Raw genomic sequence first — 19,460 nt, forward strand, 5'->3', positions numbered from 1 at the left:
TTGCTTATGTGTTGTGTACAGAATTTTCTTTCTTATACTAATAGCTAGGTGCCTTTTAATTTGATCGACATGATTTTGAAAAGCTTATCAAAGAGAACAAGAGTTTACTATCAGCTATACATGTGCAGGCTTGCACTTTTCTGGCTCGTTCTGACCTTAAAAAGCCATCAAGCCGATTGGCCTACATAATTGGTGACTCTGTGAAGCCGAAGACTGAGGAAAACATAAATGCTGAGCTGAAGCTAAGATTCTTTTCTATAACGATTTTGGACAGCTTATGTGGAATGGTTTGATTTCTATGCCTATTATGAAAAGAACTGACATTCTTGATTTACCAATGATGAAATTTTTTTATGAAGGAACTTTCTTATTTTGCAATACCAATACTGAACTCAACACCCATTTCAGATGAGACCCCTATTTGATACAACAATTACCAATATTAAGCTTGCAACACGTGGTGGACTTCAAGGGATGAATGCAGTATTGATTTCTTCAATTGTTGCATCAACCTTCAATGCACAATTAGAGGCATGGGAGCCCCTTGTGGAGCCATTTGATGCCATATTCAAGTAATAGATTGGTTTTTAACTTTTTAAAAATAAAAAAATTACAGTATATACTAATGATCTAATATATTTTTATATTTTAATCATGAGCTAGTCTTGGTGAGAATATGCCATTAATTTGATGTTTCCTTTTCTACTTATTTAGGTTTGAAACTTATGATAACAATGCACAATCACAATTAGGGCTTGGGAAGAGAGTTCGAATTTCTGCTACCAGTATCCTGAATGTAAATGTCAGTGCAGCAAATCTCGAATCCTTTGTGGGAAGCATTCTATCTTGGAGAAGACAATTAGAACTTGAACAAAAAGCATCAAAGCTACATACGGTCAAATTCTAATCTTTTATCCATTTATGTGTTAATAAAGCTCGATCTTTTTTCAAGCCTTACTGAGCTGGTTTGTCTTCGCAGGGGGTTGGTGGTCTGCAAAGCAAGGGAGAGGATGCAAGTTTTTCTGCACTAGACGAGGATGACTTGCAGACTTTAATACTAGAAAATAAACTTGGGTGTGATATTTTTGTCAAAAAAGTTGAGCATGGCGAGGAGATAGTTGACAAGCTACATCACGGTGATTGTACTTCTGTGTGGACTCCACCTCCTAGATTTTCGGAGAGGTTAAACGTTGCAGATGAATCTAGAGAAGCACGATATTATATTGCTGTACAGATACTTGAGGCCAAGGTCGTAAAATGTTGAAATGATTTATAGGGAATTGGAAACACATTCCTGATTCTCCTCCCTTCCTGGAAGGTTGAAACTGATTCTTTCCAATTTTTGTAGGGTTTACCTATCGTTGATGATGGTAACAGCCATAACTTCTTCTGTGCTTTGCGTCTCGTCATTGACAGTCAAGCATCAGAGCAGCAAAAGCTTTTTCCTCAAAGTGCAAGAACAAAGTGTGTGAAGCCTGTAGTGTCAAGAATTAATGGTTGGGAAGTAGGCACCGTGAAGTGGAATGAACTTTTCATATTTGAAGTTCCTAGAAAGGTATATGTCATTAATTGATTAGTTTTGTACTTCTGCATCACTGATCTATTCTTATATACTCATAAACTGGAATTTGTTTTTGAGAAAGAGTAGAAACTATGCTCTCATTATATGGAGTTTATAATTTACCAGGACATATTGATGTTACCTTAGAGAATGGCAGTTTTGCTACGGCAACATGTATTTCATCTTATTAAATTCAGCTTTGGATTTCTCTTTTTTGTTTACTCTTGCTTATGAACTTCTGTTTGTATATCTAATGGTATAATTTTGACCTGCCCAATTTCTAAAGTTTGTATAGAAGCTCTTGTACAGTCTTCCCTCTTTTTGTCTGTTATAATGTTTGTTTTATCAGCGTAGCGCATTTATCATCGTCGTATATTTTACATAGAGAAGAGTTTGATTTATTAACCATTGAGACATTTTTTACAGGCCCCTGCGAAGTTGGAAATAGAGGTTACAAATCTAGCTGCAAAAGCTGGAAAAGGTATGTCGAGACTGTTTATACTTAGTCAAATGCACATATGTTCAGCTTATCTGGTTAATCGTTTCACTTTATTCAAACATCTCATATTTTACTTGTATTTTTACTTTTTTTCCGATTTGAGTTTATGTTTTCTTCCAACTCTGCTTGCTTTTGCCTCTCAGAACTGTGTATTTGTCACACAGGGGATGTTGTGGGTTCACTTTCGTTTTCTGTTGGACATGGTGCAAATGTTCTGAGAAAGGTTGCTTCTGTGAGATTGTTTCATCAACCATATGATTTTCAGAATATTAGAACGTTCCCACTTAGTAGAATGGTCAGTTTCTATATTTTACATCATTTAAACTGCATGTGTGTCCATTCAATAAATAATTAAATATCTAGAATTTTATTGCTTTCTTCTCGTTTACTTTTGCAGGTTGAACAAAGCAATGTTGAAGCCATGCACAATGGGTGCCTCTTTGCTTCAACTTCTTATTTTGAAAGAAACACAATTGCTAAAATTCAACAAGATATGGAAAGTAAGAATGTTGTTGATGGAGACATTGGTTTTTGGGTAGGGCTTGGCCCAGAGGGGGAATGGGAGAGTGTTCGGTCATTGCTTCCACTGTCAGTGGTTCCAAAATCATTAAATACTGAATACATTGGTATGGAAGTTGTCATGAAAAATGGAAAAAAGCATGCAATTTTCAGGAGTCTTGTTACAGTAGTGAATGATTCAGATGTTGTGTTGAATATTTTGACATCCCTTGCATCTTATGGCAGTGATCCCTTACTTGTGGCAAACAGTTCAAATAATGTTGTTGAAGAGGTTTTTCAAAATCAGTGTTATTCGTCATCAGGTTGGGGCAGCAATTGGCCAGCTGTGCACCTTGACAATCCTGGCCACTGGAGCACAAGGGACTTCTCATACTCATCTAAGGTATTTATAAAAAAAATTCTTGTTATCACTAATTAACTTCTTTAACTACCAGATTGTCTTTATAATCCCAATCACTTTCATTTTGAAGGACTTCTTTGAACCTCCGCTTCCTCCTGGATGGAAATGGGCGTCGGGTTGGTCCATAGATAAGTTTCAGTATGTTGACAAGGAAGGCTGGGCCTATGGACCTGACCTTAAGAAGTTAAAGTGGCCCCCTACTTCTTCGAAGTTTTCGACAAAATTAGCCGCTGATGTTGTGCGTCGAAGGCGCTGGGTTCGTACTAGGCAAACCTTTTCTGATGAAGGTACTGAATGCTTGCAGAGCGGAGCAAATACCATACAGCCTAGGGCTTCTGCTGTTTTATCTTGGAGAAGTACATCGAAGGACTCTAACCAATGTTTGCAAGTTCGACCTAACTTTGATAGTTCTCAGCCCTCCTACTCATGGGGTCGTGCAGTAGCTGCTGGTTCAAGTTACATATATAGCAAAGATAACCTATTAGATCCAGGTTCTAGACAAAATTCTGTGACGCCTTCTTTGAAGTTAAATGAGCTTGAGAAAAAGGATATACTGCTGTGCTGTAATCCTAGTAGTGGAAGTAAACAATTATGGTTTAGTGTGTGTTCAGATGCCACAATTCTTAATACTGCACTTAATGTACCTGTATATGATTGGAAAATATCTATTAACTCTCCCATGAAATTGGAGAATCGGCTTCCTTGTCCTGCTGAGTTTTCAATCTTGGAGAAAACAAAGGAAGGAAATTGTGTTGAGCTGCATCATGGTGTCATATCTTCTCGTCAGAGTGTACATATCTATTCAGCTGATATTCAAAAACCTGTGTATCTGACTTTGTTTGTGCAAGGTGGTTGGGTTATGGAAAAGGCGGTGAGCAATCTTACTCTCCATGTACTTAATTTTATGAATTAGGAAGTTTTTATTTAAAAATTTTGGGTTCTGCAACCATACTTGATTTTTTCCTTCAACTTCTTTCCCTGATTCCTTGGCTCAGGACCCTATTCTTGTACTGGATCCTTCTTTCTCCAATCACTTCTCATCTTTCTGGATGATTCACCGGCAAAGTAGAAGGTTTGTAGTCAGTTTTAAAGAACTTATAATAACATTTGGCGGCATAAACTATCGTTAACTTACCTGTTGAATCCATACTACTAAAATCCTTAACATCTCAAATACTCGTATTCTTTTCCAATGTGGATCTGAAGTATTTTCACTGTCTGATCAAGGAGTATTTTGTTTCATGAGATTCTCTACCATATAATGGATTATCTAATGTATCATCGAAGTACTATCACAATAACTTGTTAGTTAAACATTTGTTTCATTCTTTGTTTATAAAGATAGATACGTGAATTTCGCTTTCCCTCCAGTATGTTCATTCACTTTCTATATCATTTGTTTCTCATGTATTCATATTTTCCCATTAGAATGAGTTTCTGGAGCTTCATGATGTCAGAGCACACTTAACTAGCTGTCAGATGAATATTCCGTTGAAATGTATTTTCTAGTCTATGTATGTGCCTCTTATTGGCCATGCAGAAAGGTAGAAGAGGAAGGGGTAGTTTTTTATTCGTGCTAGTTTTAAGCCTACCTGTTCACAATTTGTTTTTCATGCAATTTCATAAAGACTTGGTCATATAATGATGTAAATGCTATTGTCATACATTGATTGTTTCAAACCCATAACATTCATTTTAGCATCCATCATCTCGATTGTGATAATTATTTGCAGGAAACTGCGTGTGAGCATTGAACATGATATGGGGGGCACAAGTGCTGCCCCAAAAACCTTGAGAATTTTTGTCCCTTATTGGATTGTCAATGATTCTTCTCTTGCTTTGGCATATCGTGTGGTGGAAGTGGAACCTTTGGAAAATGCAGAGTTAGATGCTGTCCATCTCTCTAGAGCAGTTAAGTCTGCCAAAACAGCCTTGAAAAGTCCCATCAGCTCAATGGATAGAAAGCATTCTACTTCAAGGAGAAACCTCCAAGTACTTGAAGTAATTGAAGATAACAGTCCATTTCCTAGTATGCTTTCTCCACAAGATTATTCTGGTCGTAGTGGAGTTACAATGTTTCAATCTCAAAAGGATACATATTTGTCACCAAGGGTGGGCATTTCTGTTTCTATGCGCCATTCTCAAGTTTACAGTTCTGGGATTTCTCTGCTTGAACTAGAAAACAAGGTGGTAGTGATAAATGAACAAACCACTTAATTTATCTTTCTGTGATGCAGTACTACTTCCCTAGTTTGTGTCATAGTATATGATCTTCATTTAAACTCTTTCAGGAACGTATTGATGTCAAGGCTTTCAATTCTGATGGATCTTACTACAAACTTTCAGCATTGTTGAACATGACTTCAGACAGAACAAAGGTTGGATTGCTACACTGTTACTTGTCTTTTGGTATTTAACTTGTTATTTGCTTTACCTTGTTATACTCCTTATGGTAGTATTGATCTATCAATCGCTATTGCATATCATGTGGTTCATTTCCAGCCACACACATTCCCTTGATTGAGGTAATCAACTGTCAAGTTATTTGATTTCCAGGTGATTCATTTCCAGCCACACACAATGTTCGTTAATAGGGTTGGATGTAGTCTCTGCCTGCAGCAATGTGATTCTCAGTCAGCTGTATGGATTCATCCTACTGATCCTCCAAAATCTTTTCAGTGGCAGTCATCAGCCAAAGTTGAACTTTTGAAGGTGTGTTTTTAATTTGAAAAATATTTTCCCAACTTACATATTTTGCTTGTTTTATGTATCTTATAAAGGTTCCTTTATTCATTCAGTTGCGGATTGATGGCTGCAAATGGAGTATGCCATTTAGCGTTAGCTATGAAGGAGTAATGCGCATTAGCTTGAAAAAAGATGTTGGGGATGACCCTATGCAATTAAGGGTATCAGTAAGAAGTGGTGCCAAGAAATCACGCTTTGAAGTTATTTTTCGTCCAAATTCATTGTCAAGTCCTTACAGGTTTTTGTTCTCTCATTTTCTAACTAGGAACCATCATAATGTTCCCATTTTTTGTTTTAGGAATGTAAACGATGATGAAGAGAAATATAGGAAAACACTTATATCAATGTCAGCATGTGAGGAGTGTAATATATACCCTTTTAAGTAACATTTGAAGAATTCGGTATTTTCCATTGCTTCATCTGCTTATGTTGATCTTGATTTGGTTAACACAAAGTTTGCTTGAACTCATTCATTTCTTTATTTATCGTTATTGCCATTTGTCTTAGTTATTGGACTTCTTCTCATTTTGTAATTATTATTTTTGTCAACAGGATTGAAAATCGCTCCATGTTCTTGCCCATCCGCTTTCGCCAAGTTGACGGTCTTGGTGATTCCTGGCAGCTGCTTCTTCCGAATTCAGCTGCTTCATTTTTGTGGGAAGATCTTGGTAGAAGACGTTTATTGGAACTATTGGTAGATGGTACTGACCCAATGAAATCACTGAAGTATGATATTGATGAAATTTCTGATAATGAGCCCATCAGTGCAGCAGATGGACCAACCAGAGCCTTGCGTGTTACTATTGTAAAGGAAGAGAAAATCAATGTTGTTAAGATCAGTGACTGGATGCCAGAAACCGAACCTACAGGAGTTCTGGGCAGAAGGAATTTATCATCAATCAGTGACTCTCAAAAGCAACAACTAATGTCAATTTCAGATTCTGAATTCCACATCAATTTTGATCTTGCAGAGCTTGGAATATCTGTTATAGATCATACGCCTGAGGAAATTTTATACTTGTCTGTTCAGAATCTTGTTCTGGCATACTCAACTGGTTTGGGATCTGGAATTAGTAGGTAAGATTTGCATTTAGTTAACAGTTATATCATTGACTTCATGAGTTATTTTCTCAAGTTTCGTACTGAAAATACAGTTTAAACCCACAATCCAGTCAACCAATATGACGTGGGCATGTGCCTAGAAGATTAAATTCATGAGATTTGTTTTTTGGTCTGATTATCCAGTTATCCACAACATTGAATTTTGAGAATACAAATTTCTATTGTTTACCAGATTTAAACTCAGAATGACTGGGTTACAAGTGGACAATCAATTGCCGTTAACTCCAATGCCAGTTCTCTTCAGGCCACAGAAAGCTGTGGGAGAAACTGATTATATCCTGAAATGTTCTGTGACAATGCAGTCAAATGGATCATTGGATCTTTGTGTATATCCATATATTGGTTTTCATGTGAGCATCGCCATTTTATATATGTATATGAGATTCTGATTTGTTTCATGGTTTTAGTATGATGTTTTGATTTGTTTATCGTAAGCAGGGGCCAGAAAGTTCTTCTGCCTTTTTGATTAACATTCATGAACCTGTCATTTGGCGCCTTCATGAAATGATCCATCAGGTGAAGCTCAGTAGGCTGTATGATTCTCAAATAACTGCTGCGTCAGTGGATCCAATCATTCAAATTGGGTATGCAAGATTCTTTCTTGGAGTTTCATTGTTATTTGTGTTGGGTTCCTTGAAATTGGATATGATGTTGTCATGATTTACAGTGTGCTTAATATGTCGGAGGTTCGATTCAGAGTGTCAATGGCTATGTCGCCAAGTCAAAGGCCAAGGGGTGTGCTTGGGTTCTGGGCATCCTTAATGACTGCATTGGGTAACACAGAAAATATGCCTGTAAGTAATTTAATTATGTAAGATCCCTTATTTTGATAATTAATTCCCTTAGTTTGATGGATCCGATTTAAAATATCTTGTAGCTTCTTGCTAAATGTAAATAATCAGCCTTAGATCCCATTTGTTTTCAAACTAGGAGCACCAGACAACAATAACAACAATCAAGCCTTAATCCTGTTAGGTGTGTTTGGTTACATGGAGCAAATGACGCCATAATGCTCTTTTAGAAATCATGCCCATGACAAAGTGTTGATCACCAAGTCTCTCTTAATTGTTTCACCTATTGTTTTTTCTGGTCTCCCTCTACCTTTATAAACTGGATTAACCTCCAGTTAATCTACGCTCCTTAATAAGGCTTCTAACGGTCTCTACATTTTCCCAAACCACCTAAAACGAGATTCTTCCGTCTTTTCTACTATAGGAGCTACCTTGACTTTCTCTTTAATACATTTATTCATAATCTCATCTTTTCTATTATGTCTACTCATCCAATGCAACATTCTCTTCTATGCTATATTGATTTTATTCTTTTGTTGGAATTTTACTGTCGAACATTCAATCTCATACAACATTGCAGGTCTTGTAGTTTTGTGGTAAAATTTTCCCTTAAGCTTGAATTGCACCATGCACTCCTCTATGTAATAAATCTCAGCTTCCTACACTTCATAGTATTTTCTTTGCAGTTTTGCATTAATGATATATCTAGAAATGTTGAGGATTCTAACACAGCAAACTTTGAGTTATTATGGCTTTTGTTTGCTTAGTTTCAGGATTTCGAAAATATAATAGCTAATATATTATGTGTACTCCTCAACCAGGTCAGGATAAACCAGAGGTTTCATGAGAACATTACTATGAGGCAGAGTGCTATGATTAGCATGGCTACTTCAAACATCCAGAAAGATCTTCTTGGCCAACCACTTCAGCTTCTCTCAGGTGTTGATATACTGGGCAATGCAAGTAGTGCACTTGGACATATGAGTAAAGGTGTGGCTGCATTATCTATGGACAAGAAATTCATTCAAAGTCGGCAGAGACAGGTTTGTATGAAGACTGTTTTTCTGTGCAATTTTCCTAGACTGCTGTTTCAAATGTGACAGACACTTTCCCAGACTTTGAATACAAATGTCTTAACTTGTTGGCTGCAATCTGGTTGTTACCCTTTAGACATGAAATTTATGTTTATGGGCTACCAAAGGGTTGTTAATCTTGTACTAAATAAACTCAACTGTTCACACATAACTATATTGTGATCCAGCATCTTGAAACCCCCAGAAAAAACAAAACAAAAATGACTGCAGACTTTTTATGCATGTTTATAAGTGATTATCGTGTCGATCTTGCTTGCAAAATATTAAATAGCGTAAATGAATATGGTAAAATTATAAGGTATCTCGGGTGGATGTATGAAACCAATGTTTCAAACAGTGGATTTTGTGAGAAATTTATTCAATTAAAAATATGCATTTGTTTAAGATTGATTTGATTCTCTATTTTGAACGGGTCCAAAATAAATATATATTATATTAATATCTATTTTTGGTTATATTTATTTGCGAAGGGACTGAAAAGCTCTCTTTCACTGACTTTCTTTTAGGTTTTCCCTTTCTGTCTTTTTCTACCTCCTTTTGTTTTATCTTTTAGAGGATTTCCTATCCACCGATCTATAGTACTTCATTCTCTAATAAAATTTATTTTTCTATTAGAAATTAGCATACAAAAAATTAATAAAAATTGAAACAATAAGAAAATTGCATATCTAATATGAAACTAGGTTGTTCAATAATATGATATAGGCAAGCCCTTTATTTTTGTCGAGCTTATGTGTGTGTCTTGTATCGTGTGCTTTGGCTACTTGGATTAGAGGGTCAAAGAACTAATTTGAGAAAAATCTCAACCTGTTAAGTAATGGTTAAATAATGGTTCCTTTTTTATGCACTGCCCCACATTAAAGGGCACTGAGCTGTTTGACAGTGTGCACATTATGCTGAATTTAATAATATCATTGCAGAGATGAATTTCAACTACTAGCACGTATTAATAGTCCAGGAATATGGCATTTCTTCCCTTAGCCAATGCTTTATCCACCTTATTTTTGTTATTGCTGTTTTTTCCAGTTTTAAAAATCTCAGATTATTATGCTGACATGTGTTTAATGTAACTCCGTGTAACAGGAAAACAAAGGTGTGGAGGATTTTGGTGATGTTATTAGAGAGGGAGGTGGAGCATTTGCTAAAGGTTTATTTAGAGGGGTAACTGGCATTTTAACAAAGCCTCTTGAAGGAGCAAAAACTTCTGGTGTTGAGGGTTTTGTTCAAGGTGTTGGGAAAGGTATTATCGGTGTGGCTGCACAACCAGTGCTTTCCCAGACTTTGAATACAAATGTCTTAACTTGTTGGCTGCAATCTGGTTGTTACCCTTTAGACATGAAATTTATGTTTATGGGCTACCAAAGGGTTGTTAATCTTGTACTAAATAAACTCAACTGTTCACACATAACTATATTGTGATCCAGCATCTTGAAACCCCCAGAAAAAACAAAACAAAAATGACTGCAGACTTTTTATGCATGTTTATAAGTGATTATCGTGTCGATCTTGCTTGCAAAATATTAAATAGCGTAAATGAATATGGTAAAATTATAAGGTATCTCGGGTGGATGTATGAAACCAATGTTTCAAACAGTGGATTTTGTGAGAAATTTATTCAATTAAAAATATGCATTTGTTTAAGATTGATTTGATTCTCTATTTTGAACGGGTCCAAAATAAATATATATTATATTAATATCTATTTTTGGTTATATTTATTTGCGAAGGGACTGAAAAGCTCTCTTTCACTGACTTTCTTTTAGGTTTTCCCTTTCTGTCTTTTTCTACCTCCTTTTGTTTTATCTTTTAGAGGATTTCCTATCCACCGATCTATAGTACTTCATTCTCTAATAAAATTTATTTTTCTATTAGAAATTAGCATACAAAAAATTAATAAAAATTGAAACAATAAGAAAATTGCATATCTAATATGAAACTAGGTTGTTCAATAATATGATATAGGCAAGCCCTTTATTTTTGTCGAGCTTATGTGTGTGTCTTGTATCGTGTGCTTTGGCTACTTGGATTAGAGGGTCAAAGAACTAATTTGAGAAAAATCTCAACCTGTTAAGTAATGGTTAAATAATGGTTCCTTTTTTATGCACTGCCCCACATTAAAGGGCACTGAGCTGTTTGACAGTGTGCACATTATGCTGAATTTAATAATATCATTGCAGAGATGAATTTCAACTACTAGCACGTATTAATAGTCCAGGAATATGGCATTTCTTCCCTTAGCCAATGCTTTATCCACCTTATTTTTGTTATTGCTGTTTTTTCCAGTTTTAAAAATCTCAGATTATTATGCTGACATGTGTTTAATGTAACTCCGTGTAACAGGAAAACAAAGGTGTGGAGGATTTTGGTGATGTTATTAGAGAGGGAGGTGGAGCATTTGCTAAAGGTTTATTTAGAGGGGTAACTGGCATTTTAACAAAGCCTCTTGAAGGAGCAAAAACTTCTGGTGTTGAGGGTTTTGTTCAAGGTGTTGGGAAAGGTATTATCGGTGTGGCTGCACAACCAGTGAGTGGAGTTCTGGATCTTCTTTCAAAAACGACCGAAGGTGCTAATGCTATGAGAATGAAAATTGCATCTGCTATAACATCTGATGAACAACTTCTCCGGAGGAGACTGCCTCGCGTTATAAGTGGTGATAATTTGCTTCGACTATATGATGAGTACAAAGCTCAAGGACAGGTACCATGGTTCAACTTGCTATTGATCAAAGAGCTCAAATTCATTTTGTTTTAAAACATTTCAGCTTCTAATTATAAGCAAATGATATGTATTGAAACAATGAAAGTTGATTGTCCTTTGAATCTTACACGGAGTTCTTTAAATCCGTGCTTAGGAACAAAAGAAAACCTCTTTTCACTTCGAAACATACAGATGTTTTTTTGTCGATAATCAACTCTCCTAAAAGCTAAGCATTTATATTATAGCTGATGGATGATTTATATTCAGCACGCCCCCTCGCACAATGAACTATTCCACTATACCGTCTTCTATGATTTCACTTTTTATTTATAAGAATGGGTGCGGCAAGGATTGAACTCCTGATCACACCTGTCAAGGACCAATTATCCAAAAAGCTTAAGTTATTAGGTTAAGGCTCGTCAACGGTTTTATATTCAACACTATGCGATATGCCACTATTTGACAGATATTATGTTTATGGGGTGAAAGCTAGGGTTTTTTATTACTGGCCATTTTTATGAGGGCTATGACCCTGAAACTTTTTCTACTTTGCCTATTTTGAGAAGCAGGGTGAGCCTCATGCACTGGGATTTATTTTGGGACTGCTACCCTTGACTTTTAAATGTTGTATTTCCTGGAGATATTTCGTTGAAGCTTATTAATTGATTTTCTCTTTTCTTTGTTATCCTTTTGTTTTGCTAATTTGTTTACTGGATTCCTTATCCTCCTTTCTCTCTGTAATTCTGTCATGAAGGTCATATTGCAGTTGGCAGAATCAGGTTCTTTTTTCGGCCAGGCTGATCTTTTCAAAGTTCGGGGAAAATTTGCCTTGACGGATGCTTATGAAGATCACTTCATGCTTCCGAAAGGGAAAGTTCTGATTGTCACTCATGGAAGAGTCATACTACTGCAAGTAAGTATTCGTGGTTGAGAACAATAAAGTAAACCCACTTTCTTCAATCCAGTGTGGCATAACAATCTTTTGTCTTTATCAGCAACCATCTAATATTATCGCTCAAAGGAAGTTCATCCCCGCAAGGGATCCATGTTCAATACTTTGGGATATAATGTGGGATGACCTCGGTACAACGGAACTGACACATGGAAAAAAAGACAACCCAAAAGGTCTACCTTCACAACTCATCTTATATTTGCAATCTAGATCAATGGATATGAAAGAAAATTTTCGCATAGTAAAATGCACCCCTGAATCCCGTCAAGCACTTGAAGTTTACTCTTCAATTGAGAATGCATCGAGTACTTATGGCCCAGGTGCATCAAAGGTGTGCCTCTTTTCCTTCTAGTGTTTCATTAAACATGCATTTGTGTATTATCGTGCTATTACTGTTGGGATCCTGCGATTGATTTATAACTGACCATATAAAAAATGATGCTTGAAAACTTTATCTGACTCTAAATATAAGCATAAGAAAGCTTATGCATTTCTTGTTCCCAGTATTTTCACGGAATATTACTCTGTTCTGTGTGTATGATAAATTATTTTGTTTTGTATTCAGGGAATACTGAAAAATAAAGTGACAAAACCATATTCACCAGTTGCTGCGGATGGTCCTAGTTCTAGTGTTGATTTAATAGCAAAAGATGGGGCTTCCCCTTGGTCCTCTCAACAGATGCCTGGATCTGCTCCCGTCTCTTCAACTTTCGGAAGCAGAACTGATCATAATGACTGAGTTTTCACTATACATTGTTCATCACCTTCAACTTAATCACTAACCTGTCTCTGACAGTCCAGCTGGAACGTTCTCGATCAAAGTTCATCAGATCAGTCTGGGCTGATTTTTCTCAACCCAGCAGTCTTCCGCAGTACACAGACAGATGAACCAAGTTGATCTTCAGTTTGGAAGGTATCAATTTTACATTTATCTCATGATCTTGTGAGGATAGGGATGGCAGTGTTTAGTTTCTTCAAATCCTGTACCTCTCAATCATGGTTAGCTGGAGGAAATTGGTTTAAAATCTATAAATTGCATTGACCTCTGAGCATAGCACCATGTCTAATAGCAATTGTATAATATTGGCCAAAATAGTTTTTGTTGTTCATTTACAAAATCACAGCTCATACAGGTTGTGGTTTAAATAGTAAACCATTGGTTGAACCGGTATATCACCATTCTAATAGTCTAATCGGTTTGGTGATGGTTTGGTATTAATGACATTGTGTGATTTTAATTATGAGGTAAAAGAAAAAAGATTGTCACCATATCGTCTCCACACCACACATTTGATCACATCAATATACATCATTTTTTCTTTATTATTCATCTTGCAGTGAAAGATTTTGCGTCATGGAGATAAGTTTATGTTTTTGAACTTTTTATTTTTTAAAAACCAGCATTGGTGTATGTTGGGTTCATATTTTTATTTTTTTTATACTAAGTATTATATTTTTATATATTTGATTTTGAAGAATTATAATTTTTTTTTGTGTTGGGTGTACTTTATATTATAATTTTTTGGTATTGGAAGTACTTTATATGATATATTTTTTTGTTATAATGTCCAATTTAAGGTGAGAGAAATGACTAATGTATTAGTGTAGTTACACATAATTATATGAATTTTTTGTGTAGAAATTAAAAGTTAAAGGCATAGGAAAATAGAATTACTCCATGCTGGTAGTTAAAGTATGTTTTGCCCTTATAAATAACTAGTATGAACTAGTATGGTGACAGGCACGAATATCTACATTCTTACATATCAAGTATTCAATTTTTATGTTTTATTTTTGGAAAATTAGAATATCTATTTGTATTGAGTATACTTTATATTGTATTTTTTATTGATGTACACTTTATATTATAATTTTTTGTTTAATTATACTATTTAACTTAAGGTTAGAAATTGGTTAATAGGTTGATAGTAGTTACATATAGAGGTGAAAGCAGACTAGACTGTTTATCAGGGGTCTATTAATGGCCTATAACAAGTTAGGTCAGGTCAGACTTTTTTCGTGAACAAAGTTAGGCCCAAGCTTTTTGGAAAGCCCGTTTAACATACCAGACTTTAGGTCATCCAAAATGCTTTTTAAGTTTAACATGTCGGTCTATTTAGTTATATTATCTAGTAGTGTTTATATTATCCAATTTTAATATAATTAATGTTATTATAAATGTAATTTTAATATGAAAATGTATATAAAAATATAATTTAATGGTTAGGGTTAGAATGGTCTAGTTAAAAGTAGGTCTATTAGTCTATTTAAATCAGTGTTGTTAGAATTGGACCGGACGGTCCGACCGTTTTGACCATGGACCGGACTTGAAAACGGCTCTGGTTTGCCGTCTTAACCGAATGAGAGTTGGACCGCTTTGAACCGGAAAAAATCCGGTCCGACCATGTTAAACCCGATTAAACCGGATTAATCTGGGAAGTAAACTGGATGGCTCACTTAAAAATAAAATAAAAAGGGACAATGTTCTAATATTTTATTTTACTACAGTCCAAAAAAAGATAAAGATGTATTATTTCAATATAATTATACATAATTATTAATTATATAAAGTTTTACATTTATAAATAAAATTTATTAATTACGTATGAAATTACCCAAATCACCCAGTCAGATCGGACGGTTTAACCGTTTAAACCGGTTAAACCTAATATTGGATCTCTGCCGGTTTGACGTCCGGCTCGGGTTTCACAACACTGATTTAAATGTAGACATCATTGTCTATTCAAGATTATATAGTATAGTAGACATTTAAACTGACTAACATGTCATACAAGGTTTGTAAACAGATCAGGTCTAATATTTTTTATACAGGCTAGAAGGTTAAGCTCATGCTCCAATATATAAATATGTTTCGCATGTTCCAGGCAAAGTTTAGTTTTCCGCCCTTAGTTACATATGATTATGAGTTTTGTAAAAAATTGTTAAAGTGCAAAATAGGAAAATAAAATTACTCTATGGAATATTTTGCCTATAGTATAGAGTATAGATATAGATATATAGTATAGATAAGTATAGAAGGGTAGAACTATAGTGTCCACAATTATTTCATACAATTTCTTGTTTAGAGAATAACTAGGGTAATGAAAATGTTATTAATGTTGTATCAGTTATCAAAACTGTGAAGGTATTGGTATAGTTGTTTAATCAGTTGTTCACTAATTAAATTACATATTGGTGAAGTTAGATATACATATATAATATATTAACATTGATGTTGAAAAACCAATATTTTTTTTATTTTCATTAAAAAATTAATTTTAAATTAAAATATATGGTATGACTAATACGATTCAATTGAAAACTGACTAGTATAATTATTATATTGTACTGGTATTAGGACTGGTTTACCAATTGAATTGGTTATCAAGAATCAATTTTTATAACACTGTTAATTAAGGAACACAAAAGCGCACCAAATCAATAAGTCTGATATTGTATGATTATGAATTAAATGTCAAAGTAAATAACATTGGAAATGCTGACTAGTTAACTAAATTAACTTTATTCAAGAATAGATGCAAAGCTTACCACTTTAACTAAAAGGTGGCGAATTATTTCTATATTTATATGCAATTAAAGTGAAAATTACTTTTTAAAATCGGTCAAACATATTATACCCTACATTCAAAACTGGTTTTTGAATGAAGTTGATTATATTTTTAAACATGACATATTGAAGATTTGTACTTTCAACTTAATAATAATATTTATATTTATAAATTAACTGTAATACATAATTAACTGCTATACAATTTAATCAATAATTCATTATATCAATATTCTGACAGAAAATTATGGAAGTATTCCTATATTTTGAATAGAAATAATAAAAAGAAATTGTCATCATTCATAATTTTATCATCTGGGAATTGTTTTCAAATTGTATAATTTAATAATAGGTATAATATTAATAACATTCATCACACCATAAGAAGAGGATAATTCCTCATTTAACAAGGATCACCGAGTGTTGGAATGTAGTTGGTACATGAGAAGGAAACGTGGCGATTCCACGCTCCTTTTCCGCGTTTCTTAAATTTAACAGTCCAATAGAATGCGATTTTCCATCACAATAAGGGGTATTATCGGGTTTCCACTTCACCCGAATTGATTTGCTTACAAGCGCGTCGAAGTTACGCTTTCGCTGATCCTGTTTTAACCGTTGATGATATTCTTCTTGTCAAATTCAACGTTGTAGATTCTTATCTCAAAAAGAAAGGACTTCCCATCTTTTAAATACTTCAATAGATGAAGAGAGAGAAACAAAGAAACCCTAAAATCGTTATCACTGCTCTGAATTTTGTTCCTCTTCGTTGAAATCGTAATTCATCCCAAAAATCGGAACACCTCAAATTCAATTCTCGAATTTGAAACCCTTTTTGTTGTTTGTGAAAGATAGATCGCAAAACGGAGTTCGAAGATGGTAACTGGAGCGGATATTATATGTCAGCAAAGCATTCCGAACATGTTAGACGTAAAGTATCACCTTTGTGTGGCGCAAGAACACAACGTCAAGGTTGAGGTTTCACCCACCTCCCCCACAGTCCAAATCTTTAGCCAAGTTCGGGTTTCCTCTGAATCCTTTTCTACTGAAACATCTTCCTTTGAATCGGTATGTTTATTTTCTAATGTTTCTGTTATTTTTTAGTTTGTATTTCAATTAGGATTGATTTTGTATTTATTGTTTGATTTAGTTAGAGAATCGGTGTTTCCTTCATCCTTTTAGGTTATTTTCGGGACATTAATCAGTGGATATTTTGGGGGTGGCGGTGATTCTTATGTATCAATCAACTGGGTTTTAGTGGTTTGTTAGGTTAATTCTGGAATCTGAATCGGGGTTAAATTTGACGTTTTTCTTCTATTGATTGATAATTGTGTGGAAGATCTAATGGTCTTCTATTCGTGTTTGCGGAGATAGCTTAACCTGAATTTTTGAACTAGAGTTTGGAAATTTTTCAAGTTTGTATTTGTAGTGAATGGAATAGAGAGAACGACGATGTAACAACTATTGTAGAATAAATGTTAATCTCACCTTATGTGATTTGGGAATGTGTGAAGAAGATGGGGTAACTCGCGCCTAGAGGTAAAGGGGATGAAGAATAAATCCTTAAGAAGAATTTAGATGCGAACAGTTATTTAGGTTAAGGCATTGTCATGTTATTTGATCCATGTCCATGTAACCAATTCCATAGTGGAAAAGGCATGGTTGTTGGTTTTGTTTATTTAATCCAGGGTCTTTATACTATTAAGAGGAATTTAGGGTGTAATTTGGAATTGGGTCTTTGTTTCTTCTGTTTTTCATCTACTGGGTTGGATTGCTTTTGTATTGATGTGCTGACTGATGTTTTATATGGATGTTAGGCTGTGACTTCCACTGAGATCATTAAAGATTCCATCATGGAGACTCCTGCAACCATGTTTATCCCAAATGTTCGTTCTGGTAGCTATGCTGAAATTGGTCCAAGAGTATCTATGGAAGATGAACACATTCGTATTGATGATCTAGCTTCCCACCTTGGATTTGTGTTTCAGTGCCCAATACAAAGTGCGTTTTATGCAGTTTTCGATGGACATGGAGGGCCTGATGCAGCTGCTTTTGTTAAGAGGAATGCTATGAAGTTATTTTTTGAAGATGCTAATATGCTGCAATCATATGATACTGATGCATTTTTTCTTAGAAAGTTGGAGGAATCTCATCGAAGAGCTTTTTTACGGGCTGACTATGCTTTGGCTGATGAGCAAAGTGTTAATAGTTCATGTGGGACTACAGCATTGACTGCCCTTGTACTTGGAAGGCATTTGCTGATTGCTAATGCTGGTGACTGTCGAGCAGTACTTTGCAGGAGAGGTACAGCTGTTCAGCTGTCTCATGACCATAGGCCAAGCTATTTACCGGAACGGAGGAGAGTGGAGGAGTTAGGTGGCTTTGTTGATGATGGGTACCTCAATGGTTATCTTTCAGTGACTCGTGCGCTTGGGGATTGGGACTTGAAATTTCCACTTGGTAATGCATCCCCTCTTATTGCTGATCCAGACCTTCAACTGGTTACGTTAACTGAGGAAGATGAGTTCATGATCATTGCTTGTGATGGGATTTGGGATGTTATGTCTAGCCAAGTTGCAGTTAGTCTTGTTCGGCGTGGATTAAGAAGGCATGATGACCCACAGCAATGTGCCAGAGAGCTTGTTAAGGAAGCATTGCGCTTGAACACATCGGATAATCTCACTGTGATTGTTATATGCCTGTCCACAGTTGAAAGCATAGTTGAAACGTGTCCGCCACAAAGACGAAGATTTAAAGCTTGCAGTCTTTCTGAAGAAGCCCGTAATAGATTGAAGACCTTGATAGAGGGTAATTGATGTAAAAATGCAATTGGTGTGATGTTTTCTTTAGAGGGTTAATCTGTATTGTAGGCTGATCCAGAGAGTTAGAAAAGCAGCCAGCAGTTTTGTTGGGATATTGATGAGGTGAGGGGTAGTGTTTAGAACTATTTAATTGAGAGGTGTTATTTTAGGATTATGTAGAGACTAATGTAACTAAATTTTGGCGGAGTAGATCAAGTCCCCTCTATGGTGGTTTCCATTTCACATTGTTGCTTCTGTAAATAAGAAATTGAGTTTGACTTCGCAGCAATGCTTTAAAGGTGCATTCAACCTGCATCTTCAAGTCCCCTCTAGGCAGGTTGAATGTTTGCAAATCTTATTTCAGTCTTACCCATAAAATGAAATCATTGCATATAACTCCCCCATAAAGATGAAAATGAAAATTACTCTTTCTAATAGATATCTTTGCTCTTAATGTCTTAATTATAATACCAGCATAATGAAACATGCACCCCTAATTTGACAGAAATGACTTATGATAATAATATCTTAATATGAGAAGCTTCCATTGGTGACGAACACTACTAAGCAAGTGCACGAATCGTGTACTGTGGCTTGGTAAACTTTGCTACACATTGTGGAAACTCCAAGGGATGGCTTCATATTAGTTTAATCAATCTTTTCCCCTCTTGGTGTTAAAAAAACATCACAAAACAAGCCAACATTATCGCTTGT

General features: G+C 35.2%; 2 protein-coding genes across 4 annotated transcripts in view; both read left to right on the top strand.

The window, feature by feature from the left end:
- The window catches only part of LOC109338390, a 75,237-nt gene extending 61,686 nt beyond the window's left edge, over window positions 1-13,551 (top strand). Inside the window, exons 32-55 of one of the 2 annotated variants that reach the window (XM_019575614.1) lie at window positions 129-287; window positions 409-572; window positions 715-895; window positions 980-1,249; window positions 1,349-1,555; window positions 1,988-2,042; window positions 2,225-2,355; window positions 2,458-2,961; window positions 3,050-3,850; window positions 3,975-4,051; window positions 4,713-5,166; window positions 5,271-5,357; window positions 5,536-5,691; window positions 5,778-5,962; window positions 6,277-6,801; window positions 7,019-7,196; window positions 7,285-7,430; window positions 7,514-7,640; window positions 8,459-8,680; window positions 9,815-9,959; window positions 11,217-11,428; window positions 12,183-12,341; window positions 12,424-12,711; window positions 12,946-13,551. In XM_019575614.1, the coding sequence (XP_019431159.1) occupies window positions 129-287; window positions 409-572; window positions 715-895; window positions 980-1,249; window positions 1,349-1,555; window positions 1,988-2,042; window positions 2,225-2,355; window positions 2,458-2,961; window positions 3,050-3,850; window positions 3,975-4,051; window positions 4,713-5,166; window positions 5,271-5,357; window positions 5,536-5,691; window positions 5,778-5,962; window positions 6,277-6,801; window positions 7,019-7,196; window positions 7,285-7,430; window positions 7,514-7,640; window positions 8,459-8,680; window positions 9,815-9,959; window positions 11,217-11,428; window positions 12,183-12,341; window positions 12,424-12,711; window positions 12,946-13,119 (5,607 nt within the window). In that variant the 3' untranslated portion in view covers window positions 13,120-13,551. Of the gene's footprint in view, window positions 1-128; window positions 288-408; window positions 573-714; window positions 896-979; window positions 1,250-1,348; window positions 1,556-1,987; window positions 2,043-2,224; window positions 2,356-2,457; window positions 2,962-3,049; window positions 3,851-3,974; window positions 4,052-4,712; window positions 5,167-5,270; window positions 5,358-5,535; window positions 5,692-5,777; window positions 5,963-6,276; window positions 6,802-7,018; window positions 7,197-7,284; window positions 7,431-7,513; window positions 7,641-8,458; window positions 8,681-9,814; window positions 9,960-11,071; window positions 11,429-12,182; window positions 12,342-12,423; window positions 12,712-12,945 lie in introns of both variants that reach the window. The other variant, XM_019575616.1, reaches the window with a different exon arrangement.
- A 3,095-nt stretch (window positions 13,552-16,646) lies between these two features.
- Window positions 16,647-19,068, top strand: LOC109338393 (probable protein phosphatase 2C 2). Of its 2 annotated transcripts, none has more exons than XM_019575622.1 (2): window positions 16,647-17,013; window positions 17,763-19,068. In XM_019575622.1, the coding sequence occupies exons 1-2, from the start codon at window positions 16,822-16,824 to the stop codon at window positions 18,759-18,761; spliced, it is 1,191 nt and encodes a 396-aa protein (XP_019431167.1). In that variant the 5' UTR covers window positions 16,647-16,821; the 3' UTR covers window positions 18,762-19,068. The 2 variants fall into 2 exon arrangements, with proteins under 2 accessions (XP_019431167.1, XP_019431168.1); XM_019575623.1 differs by having other exon boundaries at window positions 16,647-16,962.
- The last annotated feature ends 392 nt before the right edge of the window (window positions 19,069-19,460 follow it).

The sequence above is a fragment of the Lupinus angustifolius genome, unplaced genomic scaffold (assembly GCF_001865875.1).
Source record: "Lupinus angustifolius cultivar Tanjil unplaced genomic scaffold, LupAngTanjil_v1.0 Scaffold_24_3, whole genome shotgun sequence".
NCBI lineage: Eukaryota > Viridiplantae > Streptophyta > Magnoliopsida > Fabales > Fabaceae > Lupinus > Lupinus angustifolius.